The 18450-nt window shown below is 35.0% G+C and overlaps 1 protein-coding gene and 1 long non-coding RNA gene across 2 annotated transcripts; one reads left to right on the top strand and one right to left on the bottom strand.

Moving 5' to 3' along the window:
• Positions 1-3394: 3394 nt before the first annotated feature.
• LOC132041395 (putative disease resistance RPP13-like protein 1) lies at positions 3395-13920 on the bottom strand. The gene is given in 4 exon segments (XM_059432110.1): positions 3395-3869; positions 3984-4179; positions 9807-10077; positions 10080-13920. Coding segments are annotated over 2 exon segments (4002 nt in total). The 5' UTR covers positions 13840-13920; the 3' UTR covers positions 3395-3869; positions 3984-4179; positions 9807-9835.
• Positions 4490-5923, top strand: LOC132041397 (uncharacterized). The gene is made up of 3 exons (XR_009411013.1): positions 4490-4587; positions 4783-4904; positions 5883-5923. It is a non-coding gene; the product is annotated as an uncharacterized LOC132041397 (long non-coding RNA).
• Positions 13921-18450: the final 4530 nt, after the last annotated feature.

Raw genomic sequence — 18450 nt, 5'->3', positions numbered from 1 at the left:
AATCCCCGCTTAGTCAAAAATTAAAAAAAAAATCGCAAGACAAAATTTTAGATTTGCCAGACTTTGCATTTTATAAAGCAAAGTTTGCACTTTATAAGCTTCGAGTTTGCACCTTATAAGGCAGAGTTTGGGCAAAAGTTTGCCTCAAGGCAAATATCTGCCTTGAAGCCTAACTTTTGCCCGAATAGGGCTAATTTTGGACAAAAGTTAGGCCTTAAGGTAGAGGTTTTCCTTAAGGCCTAATATTGGATAAAAATTTGCCTTAATGCAAACCTTTGCCTTAAGGCCTAACTTTTCCCCCAATAGACCTAATTTTGCTACAAATTTTTGCCTTGCGAATTTTTATTTTTATTTTTTTACTGAGCCGGAATTCGGACTCAAAACCTTAGGGTATTAGGCGAATGACAAAAATTAAAGACCAACAATTTGAGTGGTAAAAATTAAGACCAGTGCCTTTGAAGGACAATCGTGCAAATGACCCCTTTACTTTCTCGATCATGCCTCAGGTTGTTAGCTGGGCTCCAGGACATTACTACCACGACTACAATCGACCCGAGCCCAAAGAAGAAAAAGACAGAACCATTAGCAAATCTTTCATATTTGCCATCGACCTAATGAAGCTCCAGCATTGATCGGGAAGCTTTAAATCCGATAAAAAATCTGAAACGATAAATTTCACATGTTAAAACACTTTGAAAATGGTTTAAATTTATCTGACTAATTTTAATTGTGGTTTAAAATTATCCTCAATCAAGATCTATATCTATAAGGGACATTTGAATTTATTTTGTGTATTTGCAAAGAAAAAACAGTGTTATTATGAATAGAACCATGAACAGGGAAGCATGTGGTTTGACCACGTTTAGATTATATGAGGATGACGTTTGCTGCTACATTACCCAAAAAAAAAAAAAAAGACTGGATGAGAAAAGGAAATGGATACCATTGCACTACATGAAACTTTGTATTAGCTAAAATGCAAGGCATGCAAATTAGAGAAATGCTTTTGAATGATCAACGGATTAGGAACGGATTATGAACAGATCCGATTAGTTATGGGCTAATTCATGATAGATTAGTAATAAACTTAATATTAAGAAATTATGCAACATATTTCTCGCATCAAAGTCTCCCTTGTTTCTTATACATTTTACAGTGCTTTTACAGTTTTCTCTAAACCATTCACGTCCAGAAATTCAGATAACTCAATACAGAAAGTCCAATAATCATGTTGTCTTTTTCTTTCCGTTGGCCAAGACGTATTTAGAGTAAAAAGGACGTCATTTTAACATCATAGGCAAATACCACATCGACAAGTGACATGTTTTAAAGCCGTGTGAGCCTAGGCACGAAGCAAACAATACAAGCTATTAAAAGCCATAGTCCTGATGTTCAATCCAAAATAAGAATAAATACCACTTAAAGCTTCAACAGCTTTTCCTTCTCGACTTGAGCTAAAGAGACCTTCGAAAACTTTTCCCTTCCCAGGAAATCGTTGAGCTTTGTCCAAATCCTAACAACGAAAAAAACATTTTTTCCTTATAATCTAACCATAATGTACGTAGAATATGCTCTTTTGAATTAACATTAAACAGCTATTTTTCTCATTTACCTTTGGGTTTCATCGGATCGGTATGTTCCGTGCGAACCAGGCATGCTTCATCTCAAGGAAGAGAATGTAGACGGCTGCGTGACTTGGAAATTACATCCGCCTTACTCAAAGATGACCAAACTGAAAATAAAAGAAAAAGAAGTGTTAGAACTCTTAGCCAATCGACGTATTTTATTTGACTGCCAAGTGAAATAGTTTGACTATGTCATAGTTCATACACAGTTTTTTATGATGAAGAAGCCAGATGAATAAAGCAATGTCCAGGCTGCCAATTCATCTAGCATAATTTTAATGACATCTCTGATGCAATTCAGTGCTGATTTTCGAGTTCTAATTAGTTGCCATATGCAGTAGACCCCCCAAAAAAGGCACAATACAGACAGGAAAATGAATCTGAAAGATGACAATTTAATATCCAACTACTCTAGAGATTCGAAAAATGACAAGATTCATCAGTATTACTTATGAAATGCAGTGCAGTTAGAAACTCAAAGATCAAAGAAAAACTCCTGCAATAATAAATGGATCAACGAACTGAAACGAGCTAATAGACAAGCAAGGAGAAGTGTTGTTCCTAGTAGCATGAACTTCATTGTTAGATGAGTTCACCACTGATCCTTTCAGATGGGAACTAGAAATCTTAGGCCAGTCCTCACCTTTCTCGAGTGTAAACATGGTTCAAGCAACAGATGCCATAAATACATAGTTCAGATATAGACAGAGCAATTAATGATTACCAGAACATAGAGGGATGCGGGATGCATATTGGATACAATCATTAACCCGAAACACCTCTTCCTTGATCAACAAACTGGAAAAAAAGGGAAACAACAAAAGTACATGAATTGATATTGAGATGAAACTTCAGGCAGTACATTAACTAAAAATCTTCAAGTAGGGTTGGTTCCTGTTTCGAAATACTATGCACATCCAGCTGACATATCTACCTATGTTAATGGTAAAAGATTTATAGTACATTAGCATTACTTTGTGGATACACAGCGGAAGTAAACACTCCACGCTTCTTAACCATACTTGAGAAAAAGAAGAATTTACAAACAAGCAATGACCTATTGTAATTTGGACAAATATCAGTTCTGATAGTTAATACCACTTGCTCATTTAATTGATACTAAAAAAAAGACTAGTCCTTCTAATTGGTGTTCAAACTTATCAGAATTTTGCAATTAATATTTGGTTCTAAGACTGATCAAAGATAAGTAGTGGTCAAATCCCACACAAATTAGATTTAGCTGACAGACCATATTCGAGGTGATTGTCTATTAAATGGCTAATGTTAGCACGCTCTTCTTTTTCCAACTGAGCTAAGAACATATCTTCTAAAATCCTGTTCAAATTTACAAAAACTTGCTAATATTTGATTCTAAGACTGATCAAAGATATGATGCCTCTTGTATTTTTATATATAGGAAGCATTTTCTTCCACATGTACCTTGGATTTCTAACAGACCACATTCGAAGGATTGTCATTTAATAAAGAAGATTGCACATTTTTCAAAGCACTGAGGGTGAACATATCGTGCAAAATCTGATCAAGAAAAAAAAAAACTCCCTTAGTTGAGGCCAAGTAATTTTCTGATATATATATATATATATATAATATATATTTTCTTCCACATGTAAGTTGGATATTCTATTAGAGACTCCGCATTTCGAAGGACAATAAGATTGTTCATATTTTCAAAGCACAAGGGTGAACTTGTGCAACTCTATACCGCATCCACCTTTCTCAAGTCACTGGAAAAGTTGAAACAACAAAAATGCATGAACTAGGCAGGCGTATTTGCAGCAGTATAAGATTACGTTTTGCTATGAACTTGCTAGATAAAATTATTACTCCCAATTCCAACGCAAACTAGGTCTTTTTTTCTCACAATGTATAAAACTTTCTGTAGTTGCAACATATTACCTTTTTTGTCATCTTTCATCCTGATCTGAAGATGCTTCCTCGGCTTCATAGTGGCAATAGATGCAGTACTACCATAGAGAAGGGAAAGCCCACCTCGGAAGCCATTTGACCATGAGTTCACAGCTTATGATCAGAAAGAAAGATTCCATCCCTTCTTTAAAGTCTGCCAGGAGACCTAGTGCTCCATGAACAATGAGCGCCTCCTGCTCCGCCCGCAGCACTTGCTGCCTGTCCTCACAATTACAATTATATCCCGTCTCTATAAGGTGGGAGTGGAATTTCTCCTTTATTTGTCCTTTCCATTCACTCGGATTTCTTCCTTACATGCTACTCAACAAGATTTAATAAATGAAAATAATTAACAAACAAGCTAAGAGAAGTAACGAAAAAATAAAAACCTACTAAAAGAAAAAAAAAAACAAAAGAAAAGGAATAACTTACATTTATCAGAACACCACTCGCTTGAATCATTACAGTTATTCCCGATCAATCTCGATGTAGGAAATATGAGCAGTTTTTGGTCAGTAATGGACAGTTGTAAATAGATAGTCTAGAGATGGAAGAGGGCATCCCTTTTACTGGAAGGGGTTGGAGATTACGACAATGATATATATGCAGCTCAGAGATTGAACAACTCCTACAATGACAATGGATCAACTACCAAATCAAGCTAACAGATAAGCAAAGGAGAAATCCTCAAAATTAACGGTCAAATTATCTGGACAATAAATTGAAATAAATGAGTTAACCAAGTCTGTGTCATATTTTGAAGAGCTTCTATGAATCAGTTAATAATAGACAAATTAAAAAGAGATGACTCTTTATTGATAATGCTGTCAATTCTAACACATAACTACAAACTACTACCACCACAAATATAAAGATCTTAGTAACTGAAACATGAGTACATCGTCTTCTGTTATCTAACCTTGAATTTATTCCGAGTAGGATACACTTCCTTCCCTTTTCCCTAGTTCTAAGGTTCCACTCGAGGTTGAGTAATGGAAATAATTTGAAGGAAACTTCATAATCTCCAAAGTTATCAGTCCAAATCTCTGAATATCCAAAACAAGAAAATGATGTTTTAACCATTGTGCTAAAGATCCAAATTCTGACAAAAGTTCAGTATTGGCTATCATATGCAGTCGCATCCAACTTGAAATCAATGTGATGTAACATGGCTTAAATAATGGAAGCAGAGATTCGAAGTCTTTTCCAAATTCTTTAAATTTCAAGCTAGATGTAACTCCTTTCCAGGTCTTGGCTACCTGATTGAGAAAGTGAGGTTGCGTTCCTTAATTCCTTTGGACCAAAAATACGGAACAAAGCCGAACAGTTTTCATGATGGCGAATAATTTTTCAGTCCGTAAAATTTGAGGGAGAACATAGGTTAATAGACAAGAAAGGAGAGTCTTAATAGTCAAGTAAGATGAAGAGTGAGATATATCACAAGAATATATGGATTGCTATTGAGATGGATCTCCAAAGGCAATAAACATCCTGCTGACATATATTAAGCTATCAACTTTCTGGAGCAAATTATTTCAATTCCTACCTATACTAGATCTCTTTTACAATGTTTCCAGATGCAAATATAAAGATTTTATCACCTTTTTTTCTGGGTCATCTTTTTTTGAAACATTAAATTCATCCTGATCTGAAGATGCTTCATCCGCTTCACACCGGCAATAGATGCACACACTGGTAAAAAATATTTAACAAAGAAAAATAAATTAACAAATAAGCAAAGAGAAGTTTTCTAAAAAAATAGAATAACTTACATCTAAACACCACTTTTAATTATTACATACTCCCAATCAATATTTTTGAAGTGATCCCCCTTCTCCAATTTTGACGTGGTTTGAGCAATAGACGCTCCACACTGCTCAACAAGATTTTAAAAAGGGAAAGAATCAACAAACAAGCAAAGGGAAGTAGACAAAAACAAAATGCTACTGGGGAAAAAGAATAACTTACATGTGTGAGAGCACCATTCGTTGTAATCATTACTGGTATTCCATATCGATCACTATATGGTGGGAATATGAGCAATATTTGGCCAGTATTCTCCCTTGTCAAATTCTAGGAGTGGTTTGAGCAATGGGCAGTTGGAAATAGATAGGTCAGAGATGGAAGAGGGCATCCCTTTTACTGGAAGGGATTGGAGATTAATCAAGATGGTCAGCTTAGAGAGGGAGGAGGGCACAAAATAGATTGGAGATTAGGGCAATTCTTGATCTCTAGACGTTGAAGAGAAGTGAGGCGCCGAAGACCTTCGGTCGGTAGTGACTGGACCTCATGGTGGCCATATAATTTTATCTCAAAAAGAGATGAGGGAAGCCCTTCTTCCAGCAGTGACTGAATTTGAGGTAAATTACCAGTAGATAGATATTCAAGAGAGGTGAGGCTTTTGAGAACTTGGCTGCTTAATCTTTTCAGATTGGATATTGTAAGTCTTCGAATAGAGAAAGGCAACTCCCAATTCTCATCAACAAGAATCTCTTCATCGCTGCCACCATGGCTGATCGATAACTCTCTGAGACAGGGGAGTCTCTGTAAACACCACTCCTTTCGGCCATTCACCAGTTTCTTGCAATCATAGATCCTAAGGACTTCTAAATTGAAGGGCAATCCTCCTTCAGGAAAGGACTCTATTTCTGGACATTCACACAGTTCCAGTTCCTTTAAGAGATCTTCAACACTATTTTTTTTAAGAGAAAGGTAATTGTACTGTAGTAATTTACAAATGAGTGAAAAACCAAAAGAAAAATCCCTTTCCAATCTTACAGGGATCCTAAGAGGCTAAGAACAGATTCTGCGTCATTTACAGATACCTCTTTTGACCAAACGTTGAAAACATCTGTTGTTCCATTCCTTTACATATACATGTTGGGATTGTGTTCCAAACAGTTGAACAATTCCCGGCATTACACATTTTAAGCTCTGCTGTAACCTTGCAATGAATGAAAATGTGATTTATTGTTTCAGAGCCCTCTCCACATAGCTGCATAAACAGATGCCCCTTCTCTGGAGGTTTTCATGTGTCAAACATGCATTTTTTCTGCCACCAACCAGGAGAAACATGCCCAGGGACAAAGACTTATCTGGGAGCTTGTGTGGGTGAAAATTTTGTAGCAAGAGTTGAGAGAGAAAACACCTTTGCTGTGTGGCTTCCAAACCAGGGTGTCCTCATCGCAATTAAGACTTTGGAGGGGTTCCAAGGCATTCAGTGAGGCAGCAACTCTTCCAATTTCCCGGACATTGAGATTCCTTATAAATTTGAAGTTCTAACTGCCTTCTTCTCTGTAGAGAGAGACCTTTGGAACGGAATCGCCCTTGTCAAAATCCTAACAATGAAAATGTAGTATCTGCGTTATAATCTAAACATGATGTACAATATGCTCTTTTGTTGTGTTTACATTAAACAACTTTTTTCTCATGTACCTTTGAGTTCCATTTGCTGCAAGACAAATAGACACACGTATTTGCACGAAATTTCGTTCTCGGATCCCCCAACTCTACGAGTTCTCATTCAGACACCTGGCATAGTTTTAACAACATCATGATACATCTATTTTGTTTCCTAACCCTAAATTTATTTCTGATGCAAATCAATGCTGATTTTCAAGTTCCAAGCTTCCATATGAGGCTGACCAAAAAAAAAGGAAAGCAAAAAGAAAGAAACAAATACAAAACAGAAGAAATGTAATTGGAAAGTGACTATTAATATCCATTCAACTATACTCTAGATATTCAGAAAATTGCAACATCCATCAGTCATCAGTATCACTTATCAAATGCCATGTTGTTAAAAAGTCGAAGATTAGTGAATAAAGCTACTTAATGAAAAAGAACTGTATTTGAAAATCTTCCTTTAAATTTTAGATTTCCAAGCTTTATGTAGTCTTTTTACAAGGAATAGGCAAAAGATATATACCTCATTGTGAAATAGATTTCATTTCTTCGAACATTCATGCTATTCCAAGTGATTCCCGCAGATTGATTGAACAAATCCTGCAATGATAATGGATCAAACTTCCACGCATGAGTTCTGGTGATTCAGCTAAAACAGAATGAACCTTCCACGAGGAAATGACATTATACCATTGCCAAATCATTCCCAAAATAGAGCGGAGGAACTGATCATACTGTTGTCGAAATCCTGACAAAATAGAAGAAAATAGTAAAGTTCATTTGCTATTAAAACCATTATAGAGATGATCATTCTCATTACATACATAGAAAAAACAAATAAATGCTGTCATCATATAAAAAAGGTCATGTGACATGCATAGAAAACAAGATTTGGATGCTGTAGTGCTGCCAAAATCCTGACAATGGAAGTTACTTATTTCCTAAAACTTCTGATTGTTATCCGTGAATATTTTTTCTAAAATTTAGATTCTCTATGGACCTTTAAAATAAATCTGTGTTTGATAATGAGCAAAACATAATTCATGTCCTGAAAAGAAAATTAAATGTCATTAATAGCAAAGAGATGCATCATTCTGATGATCCCACAGATTTATGTCTTTTATGTTTCTAGTGAAAATTAGATGAAACTTCAAGCACTAAGATGAATCGTTCTTCTTAATCAAGGGAAAAAACGATCATGCTGATCATGGTTTGGTTTAAATGTCATTAATAGTAAAATACTTACTGATCCATTAGGAGAGGCTTCTGGCAAAATGTTTACCCTTCTGTCAAATCTATATGCTGAAACAGTGCCAAGCCTCATCTTAGCTACCAATCTATATACTGACCAATCCATATAAATAAAGAATTATGCAGAGCAATATATAAACAGTTCAAGGCATAAGCATATATAACATTACAATCAGCGATTACAAGAACCTATCTTAATCTGGAAAAAATATCAGTCCTGATAGTTAAGAGCACTGGACGATAAAAATGACTAGTTTTTCTTCACTTACACTTTGCTGATAGATCACAGTCGAGGTGATTGGCTATTCAATAGAGAATATCAGCACAACTTTACTTTCACCAACCGAGCCAAGAGCTATAATAGCTTATATATCATTACCAAAATCCTGACAAAGAAAAGAAAAAAATGTTAAGTTGATATCCGAAATTCATAACATAATAACCTATATATTGCTGATACTTTTAGCTGTTAATTATTGAGAAGCAAACTTTTATATTTTGTATAGATAGGAAACAAACTTCGTGTCTCGTATACCTTTGAATTCCTTTAGAGCTATGCATTCATGAGTGAGCATGTGCATAACTCTAAACCACCTCCTCCTTGCTCAACTCACTGAAAAATGGAAGAACAAGAATACATGAATTGCTATTGAGATAAATTTCCAAAGACAATAAAAATCCTGCTGACATATAAAAAATTACTAGTTCATCAATATTACATTGTGTTATCAACTTTCTGGAGCAAATTATTTCAATTCCTACCTATACCAGATTTCATTTTTTATTACCTTTTTTGTCATCTAAAATTAAATTCATCTCCGATCTGAAGATGATTCCTCGGCTTCACAGTGCAATAGATGCTACAGACTGCTCAACAAGATTTAACAAAGGAAAAGAATTAACAAACAAGCAAAGGAAAGTAAACAAAAATAAAAAGCTTCTGAGGAAAAAGAATGCTCAAAAAAATTGATCCAATCTCCTTCAATTCTCAACTGCAGTATAATTTTTTATCCAGTTTTGATAGAACTTTGAGATTTTCCGACTTTTTTGGGGGTATCATTTTACTTTTATAAAAAATGAAGAAAAAAAATTCTTCACCCATCCCACCCCCAAATTTTCTATTTCATAATATTTAACTATAAATATAAGAAAAAATTAATTTAATTGAACAAAAGAAAAAAATTATAAACATTACACTTGAAATAATATTACACTTATATATAATATGGGCTAACCCATAACCAACCCATCTATTTATCACCCAACCCATTTTTATTCAAACCATTTTCAACCTACACAAATCCAACCAAACCCACCCATTTGCCACCCCTAAATATTACATAAAGCTATCAACTTTATGGAGCAGATTACTTCAATTCCTGTCTGTACCCATTTTTTCACACTATTTCAATGCACATATAAGGATTTTATCACCTTTTTTTTTTTTGGGTCATCCCGATCTGAAGATGATTCCTCGGCTTCACAGTGGCAATAGAGGCCTTGCACTGCTCAAAGATTTAACGAAGGAAAAGAATTAACAAACAAGCAAAGGGAAGTAGAGAAAAATAAAAAGCTACTGGGGAAAAAGAATTAACTTACATCTGTCAGAGCGCCATTCGTTGTAATCATTACTGGTATTCCTCATCGACTTCTATGGTGGGAATTTGAGCAATATTTCGCCAGTATTCTCCCTTCTCAAATTCTAGGAGTGGTTTGAGCAATGGGCAGTTGTAAATAGATAGTTTAGAGAGGGAAGAGGGCATCCCTTTTACTGGAAGGGATTGGAGATTAGGGCAATTCTTGATGGTCAGCTTAGAGAGGGAGGAGGGCAGCGCTGATTCTGGAATAGATTGGAGATTAGGGCAATCCAGATGGTCAGCTCAGAGAGGGAAGAGGGCAGCGCTGATTCTGGAATAGATTGGAGATTAGGGCAATTCCAGATCTCTAGACGTTGAAGAGAAGTGAGGCGCCGAAGACCTTCGGTCGGTAGTGAATGGAGCTCATGATGGCCATATAATATTAGCTCAGAAAGAGATGAGGGAAGCCCTTCTTCCAGCAGTGACTGAATTTGAGGTAAATTACCAGTATATAGATATTCAAGAGAGGTGAGGCTTTTGAGAACTTGGCTGCTTAATGTTTTCAGATTGGATATTTTAAGTCTTCGAATAGAGCAAGGCAACTCCCAATTCTCATCAACAAGAATCTCTTCATCGCTGCCATCATGGCTGATCGATAACTCTCTGAGACAGGGGAGTCTCTGTAAACGCCACTCCTTTCGGCCATTCACCAGTTTCTTGCAATCATAGATCCAAAGGACTTCTAAATTGAAGGGCAATCCTCCTTCAGGAAAGGACTCTATTTCTGGACAATTCCTCAGTTGCAGTTTCTTAAGAGATGGAAGGAGTTCCTGCATACGTTCTGGCAGCCACTTCAGCTTCTCGCATTTGTCAATATGCAATGACGTCATCTGGGTCCCACATGTCACCGTAAGTCTTTCAATATTCTCACAATCCCTAATATTGAGAGTTTCAGTCCCAGTAGGAATCAAAAGCCTTTTAAGGCTGTGGCAATTCTCTACCCACAAATCACGTGCTCTTGGGACCAACTCACGTGATATATCATCTATAGAATCACATCCATCTAGAAACAATCTCTCCAGAAACATCTCACCAACTGACGCCTCCAATTTCAGTTTCCCACAACGCCGTATATCTATTGTCTTCAAGGTATTCGACAGAATGCTAATAGGTAAGGAGGTAAGAGACTGACAATCACGAATATATAATTCAACAATCTGCTTCATTCCCTGAAGTTGGGATGTAAACAGTTCAGCGTCATCAAAAAGAACTCCAACCTTAGGAGAACCAACAACTCTAAACTCTTTCAAATTTGAAAGTTGGATAGGTGTCTCCAAATTGAGTTCAGGACATTTTGAAATTGTCAATCTTGTTAGAGAACAAAGATTTTCAGGCAACTTCCCAATCAACTTGGGGCAATCTTCAATTGAAAGTTCCTGAAGTGCAGGGAACTCTCCCTTCCCCAGTACATGCCACTGCTTCCACTCCGGCATCTTTTCAAATTCAAGCTTCTCAAGAGAGTTAAAAGGCTTTTTGGAGGACGAACTGCCATAGAATTCTTCAGTCACCTCTGTTATTCGATCCATCCCTCTAATGGTGAGGAATTTCAATGAAGGAAGTTGTCCTAGTGATGGCAAGGAATAACAGTCCTTGCAGTTGCTAAGAGACAATTTCAACAGCTTAAGAAACGAATGATCAGCAAGCCAGTTTGGAAAGTTTGTCCCTCTATATCCAGTGATTTGGAGTTCTCCTATGTTTGTGTGTGGATGTAGCTCCTCAAGTATGTCTCTTTCAGTTTGTGAATTGTCAGCAATACTTTCACTCCACTCCAACGATAACATCTCAACATGTTCCTTTTCCCTCATGTTTGCCTTCAGAGCTTCCCTTCTATCAACCACATTTTGCAACTCTAGAATTGATAGAGATCCATACAAGTTATGTAGTTCACCCAAATTTCCTATTCTCGAATCACTGCGGCCATCTAGAAGAAATTTAGCTCCCACTAGCATATGGAGGTTTTTCAACTTGCTTGGATGTAGCGACATCTTCAAACTAGAAGTATAGCTAATGTCAAGATGACGCAAGTTGATTAGCTTTTCCATCTGCAGTGGTAACTCCTCAAGAAAACTACAATTTGACAGGAGAAGTGTCTCTAAGTTATACAGTGCACAAATGGAATCTGGCAACTTTGTTATCCATGTCCAAGAAAGGTCCAAAAATCTTAGGAGCTTTAATTTGATAAACAAGACACTCGGCAACTCCTTAATCTTATAATGAGACAGTGATAGTGCCCTTAAGGATCTTAGTCTTGGCAATATGTTATGCAGCACCCTCTTGCTTAGCAAAAATGATCTATAGAGATCGAAACTGATCGGAAGCAATGTCCTCAGCTGCTCCAATTTGTAGAGGGGTTTCAATTTCTCAAAGTCACCATCTCCCATTGAATATGATAGGTGTCGACTTTTTTCCATTGTATGAGATCCTTGGCTCTCTTCCAACCTGATACAAAGTTTTGAAGATGCAATTTGGGCTAAATCATTGACAAGGTCATGCATTAAGAATTTCTCTGTGTTCCCTTGAGAAGAATTTGGGACCATTTCGAACAATGATCTTGATTGCAACTCGTCAAAATATTCATTGCCTAAATCTTCAATTTGTACATATTCTTGCGACCGCTGTACGAGACCATTGGCAATCCATAGTTGAATGACTTGCTCTCTGCAAAATGGATAATCTTTGGGAAATATAGCACAATAGGAAAAGCATCGCTTCAAATGTGCGGGAAGATCATTGTAGCTCAACTTCAACGCTGCTAATATGTCATTGTTTGGAAGCTCCCATATTGGACTTTTCAAAATACTCTCCCACCTTTTAACCTCTGATTTGGAGCGTAACATGCCAGCGAGTGTCTTTAGAGCTAAGGGCAATCCATTGCACTTAGCTGCAATTTGTTTCCCTACCTCTTCAAGTTCTGGATGCTCCTTAGGATCTATGTTTTGAAATGCATGTCTTTTGAATAAAGACCAAGAGACTTCACTAGACAAAGTCTCCACGTTGATTTCCCCACGACCCATCATCAAGGCAACACCTCTCTTACGTGTCGTTACAATTATCTTACTTCCTATTTTTCCTTGTACAAAAATCTTTCTCAACTCATCCCACTCATTATAGTTATCCTTCCACACATCATCAAGGACAACTAGAAATCTTTCTCCCGTTAGCTTTTTCTTCAATTTGACCTGTAGCTTATCAAGATTGTTATCATCCTTTAAGTCAAATGAGCCAATTTCTTGAAGTAACCCTATTGTTATTCTTAAAGCATCATATATTTCAGACACACAGATCCAAGCTTTTAGGTCAAAACGTTCTCTCATCTTTTCATCATTGTAAACAGCTTTAGCAAGTGTTGTCTTGCCAACGCCCCCCATGCCAACAATGGGGACTACAGTCAGATTTTTTCCATTTGCATCTTCAGACAGTAAACGGCCAACCAATTCCTCTATTTCATTCTGCCTACCAAAGATATCAGATTCATCAACCAAAGAAGTTGAAGGTGTCCTAGTTTCTTGTTTAGTCGAAACAAAATGTTCCTTCAAGCCAAGGCGACCAATTTGCTTTTCCAAAACCTCCAATGCTTCAATGGTGTCTTCCAACTTCTTCCTTATGTTAGGAAAAAATTCATCACGTAGGCCCAAGTGAAGGCCAAATACCTGCAAGTAGCTTATTCCTTCAGCAATATTTTGATGCTGACCTTCCACCTTAAGCCTCAAAGCTTCATAATTGACTTCTTCTATTAAGTTTTCAGCACCATCCACAGCATCTCGAAGCTCGTTAAGCCACTGGCTCACACATGGATCTGATGCTTGCTTATTCTCTGCATCACTTAGAACAACTTGAAGGCCAGGCAAAATCATCCTCAGCTTCTCTAAGAGCTGAACACCATCCTTATTCTTCTGAAACATCTTGAGCAGCTCACCCTGAGGAGCAAGCCTATCAAAGAGAACATTCAAAGCTGAAGAGAGAAATGCACCACCAACTGCTAAGCCAACCTCCATTTCTGAAATCTGCAAAGCAAAACAAGGAACCACAAAATGATTTTAAGAATTTTGACAAGATTAATGTTTCTATCTTAAAATAGTCTCTACTAAGAGCTTTTTTTACCTGATGAATGCTAAGAGTAATTTGCAAAGAAGAATGATCAGTGATTTTTCTCTCTCTCTCTCTCTTTTGTCTAGTGATGTTACTTGTAATTGGTACAACTATGTTTTCTAGTAGTCTAGTAACTGACAGTCTACAACTGAGATAAAAAAAAATTTCTCCAGCAAAACTGTCCTTATTTCTCTTATCAATAAAGTATTGACTTTTCAGACAAAAACTTCATAATGGAAGTCTAATTTCTTGACTATTCATTAATTTCTCAATTGAATAATTGAAGCAAGAGAAAAAGGTACTTAGGGGTGTAGAATGGGGGGGCCAGGTGGGGAATCGAAAAATGATAAATTTCTCCGCAGCTCATTATTATAATGCTAAAAAGAAAATATTAGCTTTGTTTGGTCAAGCTTATTTTTTTTTAAAGTAATTATTTTTTTAATAAGTGCTTATTTTAAAAAAATTAAGGCATTTAGTTAAGTTTTTGAGAGAAAAAAATAATTTATTTTTGATTATAAAAGCAATTTTTAAAAGCTTTTTCTGTATTATAATAGCTTTTTTTGAAAAAAGTTTTTTTTAAGATTATACAAGCACTTTTTAAAAGTTTGATCAAAATTACTTGCTGTACTATAAATCAAAAATACTTTTTAAATCAATTGTCAAAAAAATGTTTTTTAAATCGAAAAGTATTTTTTTTTTAAAAGTACTTTTGAAAAAAAATTTTTAAAATAAGTGCTGATTTTAGGCTAAATTATCATGAAATGTTTAGTATATATTTAGTCTACTTTCTTGATTTAAATTTGTAAAAAATCATTCTTGAAAATAAATTATTGGTGAAGTTTATATTTAACAAAATTGGATTGGATTCCTTGTTTGAATGATACTTTACATTCACACATGAGCTGAAAAGTACCAAGATTACCCTAACTACAAATAATTAAATGAGGGGTGGTTAAAGTTTCACATATCTTTTCATTTTTAATATCCTAGTGAAAAAAAATTATATTATATGGGTCCAAATAAATCGTAAAAAATTTGAATGCTAATTTTACATATTTCCAGAATACAGAAAGGTATAGTTCTACATACTCAAAAAAGAAAGATATACTCTTGTTGATGTTTGATGATCATGCAAAAGAAAGAATACGAGTCTGATAGGCAAGATAGGACAATGATACTCAAAATCAAGATGCAAACCAAATATTATACTCATTATTTTATTTTATTAGCGTGCTTTACCTAAAGTTACTTGTGCTTCTTAGAAAGAAAAGCCTATCACCAAAAGCAAAGACTAATGGAGCTGGTTTGTTGATTAGTCATTTTTACTCTCTCAACCGAATAATTGAGGCAAGACAGGAAGGTAACTTTTGCTTTATGTCTATTTGTTACTTTTGCTTTATGTATTTTCCATTTTTCAACAGCTCATTGTAGTGCTTAATTGGGCCTACCATATCATGAATATGTTCTTGAAAGATTTTCCTTTCTCTCAAGTATTATTTTTCTGATGTTCAAGGTTTTGTGAAGTTGTGACAAACTGTTATGGTCTGCACTTACTGAGGCAATTCATAGTGGGAGATATTTTTATAAATAAAAAGGACAAGAAAGTGAAATGGCGAAATTTCTCAGCACAGTTCTTTTTTGAGAACGCAACTTTATGAGAAAATTTAAAATTATGAGTTGTGTATTTTTCTTTTTGGGAGTATATGCTGGGTAATATATTGATTAAGAGCTTTCCAGAGCTAATTATAAGACTCAAATAGGTTGCTGTCTCTTTAATTTATAGTCGAATGAATGCAATGAATCTACCTATTCCTACTCATGAATTGAATAAAAAAAGTTTTTATTATTTTTTTTACATTTTCTATTATTTATTTTTTATATTTTCACGAGTAGTTTCAGCGCTAATACGGTCTCTAAACTGTGATAACATGCAGACTTCTAGAAAGACAGATCAGGAAAGTGGTGGAGTCAAGACATTTAAGAATTTTGAGAAGATTATTTCTATTTTACTAAGGGGTATTTTTAGACATATTTCAAGACTAATTTTTTATACTAGTAGGAAGTATAAATTTACTTTATGTTACCTAGTGATCTAAAGGCTAATCTTATCCCACCTCATCCCACTAAGTTATTTTATTGATACAAAATAATGCATGTTTTAATTGTATAATTAAAAATAATTTTGACTATTTACCGAACAATCTACCTAGTGATATTACTTGTAATTTATACAACTATGTTTTCTACTATTAACTACAACCTGACAGTCAAGAAAAGACAAAAGCAAAATTGTCCTTTTTTTTCTTTTCCAAAATATGACTTTTCACCCAACAAAAAACAAAGCCTTCATAATTAAGGCAACGAAGGATACAGAAAAGTAAAATGATAAGCTCATCTTTTCACATCTTATAGTAGTGTTACTTGTGCCTACCATATCAAGAATATGTTTTAGAACTGTGAAGAATTGGAATCTGTTAAATTATTGCTGAAGCTTGAACGATACTCTACATTCTTGTAACAAACTGTTCTAGTAAATTATTTCCTTGCAATGATAGTGACAAGAGTTCCTTGAAGAAGCACATTAGCAGTTCTAGTTTGTGTTTTTGGAGATAATAATAGGTGTTTAAAAATTAAACCTTAGGCGTCTTAAACACATATTACTCTTATCTTGAAATAGTTTCTACAAAAATCTTTGTTTTACGTATTAATCGCTAGATAATAAAAAGAAGCTGTGTGTTCTAGGAAAGGCTTTCTTTTCTTTTTCTTTCTTTTTTGGCAGAGCTGCACTAAGCTAAGAGTTTCTGTACAAGAACAGGTTTTCTAATATTGAAAATTAGGCAACAAAAGTTGACGGGGATACCTCCTCAAACCAACTATCATAACCCTCTCAATTTAAAGATGATAAGGTGATTTCAAAATTTTCAATTTCCATTCTCTTTGTTTTCCCTCGATTGCATTCAGCATAGGAAAGATGATATTTGTTCTAGAGATTCTCAGATCAGCACTAAATCGCAATAGTGTTATTTTAATCGGGGAATGTCAATCTAGTATTTAGACGCTCTTACTTTTCATGAATGTGTTTGACACTTTGATTGAATACGGAATTTATGAAATAAAAGAAGACACTTAACACAATCGCCAAATATATTCAAAGTACCAAGATTGCCTTAACTACCAATAAATAAATGAGGGGTGGTGAAAATTCCACATATCTTTTCATTTACTATATCTTAGTGAAAAATTAACTTTTTATATCTAGTGGGGTACAAATAAGTCAGGTCATTACGGGTAAAATTGGGATGTTAATTTTAAATATCAAATTTTTAACCTTGATAAAGTCACTAATCACTTATTACTACTATATAACTAAAGTAACATATTCAAAATTCTATGGAACTAATTAACGTTGTCGATATGCTTTTATTTAACATTTTAAAGTTAACTATTGTTCTTACTTACTCTTTTTAAATTTTACCCACTACATTTTTCTATTTGACAAAGTTGGATAGTTATCAGGTTTTTACTTACTTCGACAAGTTTATTTGGGGCGATTAAAAGTACCTTCTCTAATTCGACAAAAACTCGTAGGATTATAGGGTGATTGTTTTTGGAGAAAACTACTTTTGCTTTAAGTTTTTCTGTAGCTACTACTACTACAACAACAACATTAACAACAACAATCCCACAGGTGGGGGTCTGGGGAGGTTAGAGTATACGCAGACCTTACCCCTACCTTGAGAAGGTAGAGAGGTTGTTTCCGATAGACCCTCGGCTCAAAGAACCTAAAAATGAAATCAATCTAAATCTAACATAAAGACTAACTAAAATCACCAAGGGTGTGGCCTAGTGGTCAATGAAGTGCGTCGGGAAACATGAGGTCTCAAGTTCAAAACCCAACAGAGGCGAAAACACGAAATTCATCAAAGTATGTGTGACCTAGTACGGACACCATGGTTATGAAAAGAAAAGTAAGAACTAACTAAAACCACCCTAAAACTAAACACCAAAAATTCAAACCAATAGCTTGGAAAAAACTGAAAATAGTAACAAAACAATATAAGTCATGTTCCTATGATACAATACATTATTTTTTTTAACAAATAATTTTACCTCTTTTGAATAAAAACCCCAAATTTGACAAAACTTCCAAAACTTCAATTTCACCAAATATCAACCCAAAAACTTTGAAAGCCAATTCTGAAAGTAGCAAAACAAAACAAGGAATCACAAAAATGGTCAAGAATTCTGAAAATTAAAGATCCTCCCTATTTTACAATAGACTCTACTAAGAGCTTTACTACACCTGTTCAATGCTAGAGTATACTACTGTTAGCAATAAGTTAATTTGCAATATACTGCTTTAACTAAGTTTGTCTCTGTTTGCATAGTCGGCAGCATAAGTGAACAATACTCACTTCGTCCTAGTGTCTTTACTTTCCTTGACATTTGTCCAAAAAAGATTGTTTTCTTTTATATTTAGTAGGTTAATAACTTAATTATCATATATGATAAGTTTA

The sequence above is a fragment of the Lycium ferocissimum genome, unplaced genomic scaffold (genome assembly GCF_029784015.1).
Source record: "Lycium ferocissimum isolate CSIRO_LF1 unplaced genomic scaffold, AGI_CSIRO_Lferr_CH_V1 ctg10100, whole genome shotgun sequence".
NCBI lineage: Eukaryota > Viridiplantae > Streptophyta > Magnoliopsida > Solanales > Solanaceae > Lycium > Lycium ferocissimum.
This window is presented reverse-complemented; position numbering and strand designations above follow the sequence as displayed.